We start from the raw sequence: 6,716 nt of genomic DNA on the forward strand, positions 1-6,716 counted from the left end.
TTTAAAAAATAATACAATTAAATTGAAAGAAATATTTGTACTTTATTCTTATTAAATACATTTTCTTTTCTTTTTTTTTTTTGGAGACAGAGTCTTGCTCTGTTGCCAAGGCTGGAGTGTAATGGCAGGATCTCAGGATCTCAGCTCACTGCAACCTCCACCTCCCAGGTTCAAGCAATTCTCCTGTCTCAGCCTCCTGAGTAGCTGGGATTACTGGCGCATACTGCCATGCCCAGCTAATTTTTTGAATTTTAGTAGAGATAGGGTTTCACTGTGTTGACGAGGCTGGTCTTGAACTCCTGAGCTCAGGTAATCCACCCGCCTCAGCCTCCCAAAGTGCTAGGATTACAGGCGTGAGCCTCCGCACCCGGCCTATTACATTTACTTTCTAATGGCATATGTGCATCTGTTGGGAGGAGTGAATGAACACTTGAAAGGATAGCAAATCAAACAAACTATTGGGTATTTTTTTAAGATGAGGAGAAAAGAGCATAGTTCAAGGTGGAACAAAAAGAGTTAATGAATAGAATGGGAGTAAAGAGAAAGATTTTGCAATTAGTATTAAAATGTGGAGGAAAAAAAGATATGGGATTCAGCTTATGGCTACACATCAGTTTTAGAGGAATAGAGATAACCTCTTCATCCAAGAGGGAAGAACAATGACGTTCTGAGCCGAATACAGAGAACCTCAATTTCATCCATAGAGCAGAATACAACAGCAAGATGAACAAAGAGGAAATACTGGGGTGTGAAGGAGGAGGAGAAGGGAGGGAATAAGTATTGTGGAATATTTACAAGACCCCTGCAGAAAAAATAAATAATGGACATGAAACACTAGAAATATTTACATATTATAAATATAAAAATAGGTATTTTAAAAACTTAATGCCTATGTTTACAGGATAATCCAGAACGCATACCTAGTAATAACTGGTTCTCTGAAAACATTAAAAAATGTTTACTCAGTAAGGTTAAATTTATAGATGGTATTATGACAAAAAGATAATAAAGTAATAAAAAGGTACTAACTGTGTTGATTCATACATACAAATATTGGAAGCTTAGCCTGATGCTGATAAAAGGTGTTTTGTTTTTTGTTTTGTTTTGTTTTAATTATAGAGACAAGGTCTCGCTGTGTTGACCATGCTGGTTTTTAACTCCTGGCCTCAAGAAATCCTCCAACCTTGGCTTTCCGAAGTGTTGAGATTACAGCTGCCTCACCTGGCCCAGATAGAAGATATTAATTTGAATGCTTTGATACACCATAATATTATTTCTCCAAAGGGAACAAAGTAAATCATATGTGTAGAACTATTATAAATTCTACTTAATTACAATAAGTGCAGTGGCTCATGTCTATAATCCCAGCACTTTGAGAAGCTGAGGTGGGCAGATCATTTGAGGTCAGGAGTTCAAGATCAGCTTGACCAACATGGTGAAACCCTGTCTCTACGAAAACAAACAAAAAAAAATTAGCCAGGTGTGGTGGCGAGCACCTGTAATCCCAGCTACTTGGGAGGCTGAGGCATGAGAATTGCTTGAACCTGGGAGATGGAGAGTGCAGAGAGCCAAGATCTTGCCACTGCACTCCAGCCTGGGTGACAGAGTGAGACTCCATATCAAAAAAAATAAAAAAATTGTAGTTAATATCATAAAAGGCTTTTACTGTGAAACAACTGCAATTAAAAAAATACTTACCTGAGCACCTATACGTCAACATTTTGGAACAACTGGGAGTTGCTAGAAAACTGACTACTTCTTTATTTATTATATCTGAACATAATGTAAATGGATCTGGAAAAAAATTGCAAAATGAAGGATTTTTGGATTAATGAAAAGAATCAGATATTTTAAGGATTTATTAAATATCAAGCTTTTCATAAACCTTAGCCTAGTACTATGCCTCTAGTCATGCTGGTGAAGAAACAGAAAGATTCTGGATCTTAATGGAAGGCATTTACAACAGAAAGAGTCAAAGGTGTGGCTTATACTTTAGAGGGCCAATATACCAATGGACTTTTTTTTTTTTTTTGAGATGGAGTCTCACTCTGTCGCCCAGGTTGGAGTGCAGTGGTGTGATCTCACCTCACTGCAACCTCTGCCTCCTGGGTTCAAGCAGTTCTCCTGCCTCAGCCTCCCGGTAGCTGGGATTACAGGTGCCCACCACCACGCCTGGTTAATTTTTGTATTTTTGTAGAGATGGGGTTTCACCATGTTGACCAAACTGGTCTTGAACTCCTGATCTCAGGTGATCTGCCCACCTAGGCCTCCCAAAGTGCTGGGATTACAGGCCACTGCGCTCAGCCAATGTACATTTTTAGCTATATGGTTACCTAAATAACTGTTTTATGGAAAACCAAAGAAACATTTTAATCATACCTGTTACTGGTAACTGCTGCTTTATATTTTTGGCAATGTGAACTGGGTGTTTAAAAACATGGTCACTAAAAGAAAAGAGACACCAGATTACTAAAAGTAAACATACCGTTTGGTGTGTGGACCAATGTTTCTGTAAGCAGTGTTGTGATTTTCAGAGTTTTATGGGCAAAAGCAACTTGGAATCATGATCGACTAAAATCTACCAAATTCTGCCAAAGTAGGGCCTGCAACAATTAAAGCCTTGTTTCTAGAGCTAGAGTCAAATAAGACTCCAGAGGGCAATAGTATTGATGCCAGATGAAACTTGGAAGAAAAAGATTATAAAAAGAAGGAAGTAGGAGAGATGAAGGCAAAAAGGAGAGAACAAAATCAGTGGGAGCGAAAATGAACATGGGTACAGGATGGCAAAGTGCTAACAATAATCATTTAAAGACCTGAGTTTAAAAATCCTTCCTAACCCCCAAAACATTTGTGTGTTTGAACCCTGTAGTCCTTGATGAATAAATACAAGTTTTGATTATACTGTCACAATGATAATAGTACAGAAAAAGGCAAGAACTGTAGATCAGGTAGCAGGCATAGCAGTAGCTTTATAATTACAGCTATCTGTCCATGTACATATATTTGTAGGAGGAAAAAAGCATTTCAAAGAGATAAAAATATTAATAACTTGGCTGAGGTAGAAATATGGCTAACCCTAGCTGCGTGCAGTGGCTCACACCTGTAATCCCAGCATTTTGAGAGGCTGAGGCGGGCAGATCTTGAGGTCAGGAGTTTGAGAACAGACTGACCAACGTGGAGAAACCCCATCTCTACTAAAAATACAAAAAATTAGCTGGGCGTGGTGGCATATGCCTGTAATCCCAGTTACTCAGGAGGCTGAGGCAGGAGAATCACCTGAACCTGGGAGGCGGAGGTTGTGGTGAGCTGAGATTGCGCCATTGTACTCCAGCCTGGGCAACGAGAGCGAAACACTCTCTCTCTCTCTCTCTCAAAACAAAACAAAACAAAACAAAAGGAAAGGAAATATGGCTAACCCTATAGAGGAAAGAAGGCTATGGGTATGGAAAGCTTGGGATGGAGGTCAAGCAGGCTGGCCCATGACCATATCTTACTGCTTCCCAATTCCCATACCTGAGAAATCAAGTTAAAATTAACATCAAGAATGGTCTTGAAACAGATAAAAGGGGTGGTACTGATGTAACCCTTCTTCTTGGTACTTAGTTTACCCTTCAACCTGCCCAAAATGTAGCAGCATCCTCTTCATTTTTCCTAAGTACTGTAACCATCAGAAGAGCACAACCCAGTAAAGGGTTTAAGAAAAGCTACAATCCCGGGTCTAGCCCCACAAACTAACTGCAAGGGAAAAAGACTATGTTCTAGAGACAAAGTGCAGGGAACAAACAAAAGGGCAAACCCAAACCAAATTTTATTCACATCCTATTCCCTTTATCACATTCAATTTAAAACTAGTTTTGCTATACTGCTGATAGATTATCAACGCATGCATTGTTACTTCAAGTAAAGGGTTTCCGTTTAGGTTTTATTTTCTGAGTATCCTTTCTAAAATTCAAATATGTTACGCCACTTAATTTAAAATCCTCAATCACTCCCTATACCCTGGGAGTTAAACCCCAAAATCCAGAGTATGACATTGCAGGGCCCTAGATGAACTGGCCCATACCTCCCCGTCCAAACTCCTTTCCCAACACTTCCTACTTCAGGCTCTTCCCAAGACCATGTTTCATCATGTCGTTTTTTCTACATGCCCGTTATTTAACAGTGTGGCATACTGTAGTACACAATAAATACTCGCTGAATAAATAAAAGTTACACATAATTATTAAACTATACCTTGATTGAGAAATAAAATTCTTTTTAAAAGTAGTTTCTTCACGTAAGTTTTGATTGCAGCTTGACTTGGCTTTATATAAAGACTTATTTTGCTCACTCTCTCTACAACAAGTATGGACTGGATTTGCACTCTTCAATGGTGTCTTCATTTGGTCATCATTTGTACATGCTTTAGACATGGCTCCATGGGACTTATAACTCTGAAACTGTCTAGAATGGCTTTTATCCTCATCTTCTGCTTTGGTAGCTCGACCAATATGATCTGCATGGAGATGTTTCCATGTATTCTGAATATTCATGTTCATAGATGAAATATTATCCTGACAGTTTTCTCTTTGTATTTCTTCCTATAGTGTAAAAATGACAAGAAAATAATTTCAATATAATGCATTCCCTTTATAACCCAATTTATATTTCATTTAAATAATGAAGAATGAAGAAAAAGTTTATGATTACCAATAGAACATATATGATAAAAGTCAGTTTACATTAGGAAGAAAAGGGAGTTTATTCGTTAAACGATATTGGGACAATTGGGTAGCCATCTGGTGAAAAAATAAGGTGAATATCTTACAGCTTATACAAACATAAAGTCAAAATGAAACAAATATATTTAAATACAAAAACAAAGTCATACATGTTCTAAAAGGAATCATTATATTTTAATATTCTCAAGGGGTATAAGACCTTTCAAAGTATTACCCAAAATTAAATAATAAAAGAAAACTAATATACTCAACCACATAAAATTTTTTTTTTTAATTCTGTTAGAGATCAAAAACGTTACTCTGGGCAGGGATCTCAGGAATAAAGAACCAGAAGCAAAACCAAATTACAATCAAAACACCCAGAAATAATATGTATAAAGCATATCCTAAGCAACAGGATATATATATATATATATGGTTTTTTTGTTTGTTTGTTTTGTTTTGTTTTTTTTTTTTTTTTTGAGACGGAGTCTTGCTCTGCCGCCCAGGCTGGAGTGCAGTGGCCGGCTCTCAGCTCACTGCAAGCTCCGCCTCCCGGGTTCACGCCATTCTCCTGTCTCAGCCTCCCGAGTAGCTGGGACTACAGGCGCCCGCCTCGTCGCCCGGCTAGTTTTTTGTATTTTTTAGTAGAGACAGGGTTTCACCGCATTAGCCAGGATGGTCTCGATCTCCTGACCTCGTGATCCGCCCGCCTCGGCCTCCCAAAGTGCTGGGATTACAGGCTTGAGCTACCGCGCCCGGCCCTATGTTTTTTTTTTTTTGTGACAGGGTCTTGCTCTGTTACCCAGGCTGGAGTGCAGTGGCATGATCACAGCTCACTGCAGCCTCGACTTCCTGGGCTGAAGCAATCCTCCCACCTCAGTCTCCTGAGTAGCTGGGACCACAGGCATACACCATCATTCCGGGCTAATTGTGTATTTTTTGTAGACACAGGGTTTTGCCATGTTGCCCAAGCTGAAGGATAATTTTTAAAAATAACATTTATAAAAAGTTACTACAATGAAATATGAAAAGATCAACGATAGCATGAAAAGCAGGCAGAGAAGATGAACAGATAGTTTATAGGAAAGGAAATATAAATAGCTCTTAAACACAAGAAAAAAATGTTCCATCCCACTTGAGATAAATAAATACTAAAGCTACACTGAGATATTTTTCTTCATCTATTACACTGACAAAGATCAAAAGGCTGTGGCGAAATATGTACTCTTAAACATTACTACTGGGAGTGTAAGTTGATATAACTTCTATGGCGAAACAATTTGACAGTATCTTTCATAATAAAAACTATGTCTATCTAGATATCTGAGAGGTACTATTATTTTCTCCATTTATCAATGATGAAACTAAAGCACAAAGAGATTAAATAACTTGCCTAAACTTCCCCTAAAGTTCCCAGCATCCATGAAGTTGGGTATCCGTGGGAGGTCCTGGAACCAATTCCCCATAGATACCAAGGGTTGACTGTACTTTAAATGGGTGAACTGTATGGTTTGTGAATTATATATCATTAAAGCTGTTACAGAATACACACACACACACACATACACACACACACGGGTACATGTGTAGCAGGTATTTAGAGTTGTTTCCAATGGTAAAAATTTAAATATAACTTACATGTCCATCAATAAAGGACTGGTTAAATCAATTATGGCACATCTGCAATAGTGAATACTACTCAGACAATTAAAATAATAAAATCACGGCCGGGAGCGGTGGCTCAAGCCTGTAATCCCAGCACTTTGGGAGGCCGAGACGGGCGGATCACGAGGTCAGGAGATCGAGTCCATCCTGGCTAACATGGTGAAACCCTATCTCTACTAAAACTACAAAAAACTAGCCGGGCGAGGTGGCGGGCGCCTGTAGTCCCAGCTACTCGGGAGGCTGAGGCAGGAGAATGGTGTAAACCCGGGAGGCGGAGCTTGCAGTGAGCTGAGATCCGGCCACTGCACTCCAGCCTGGGCGACAGAGCGAGACTCCGTCTCAAAAAAA

At 39.1% G+C, this 6,716-nt stretch overlaps 1 protein-coding gene across 1 annotated transcript in view; it reads right to left on the minus strand.

The window, feature by feature from the left end:
• The window catches only part of TERB1 (telomere repeat binding bouquet formation protein 1), a 52,306-nt gene that overhangs the window by 10,245 nt on the left and 35,345 nt on the right, over nt 1–6,716 (minus strand). The window contains exons 13-15 of the mRNA XM_017860229.1: nt 4,234–4,580; nt 2,380–2,444; nt 1,699–1,794 (exon numbers count right to left, since the gene is read on the minus strand). Of these exons, the coding sequence (XP_017715718.1) occupies nt 1,699–1,794; nt 2,380–2,444; nt 4,234–4,580 (508 nt within the window). The remainder of the gene's footprint in view (nt 1–1,698; nt 1,795–2,379; nt 2,445–4,233; nt 4,581–6,716) is intronic.

The sequence above is a fragment of the Rhinopithecus bieti genome, unplaced genomic scaffold, assembly GCF_001698545.2.
Source record: "Rhinopithecus bieti isolate Rb0 unplaced genomic scaffold, ASM169854v2 scaffold_53422, whole genome shotgun sequence".
NCBI lineage: Eukaryota > Metazoa > Chordata > Mammalia > Primates > Cercopithecidae > Rhinopithecus > Rhinopithecus bieti.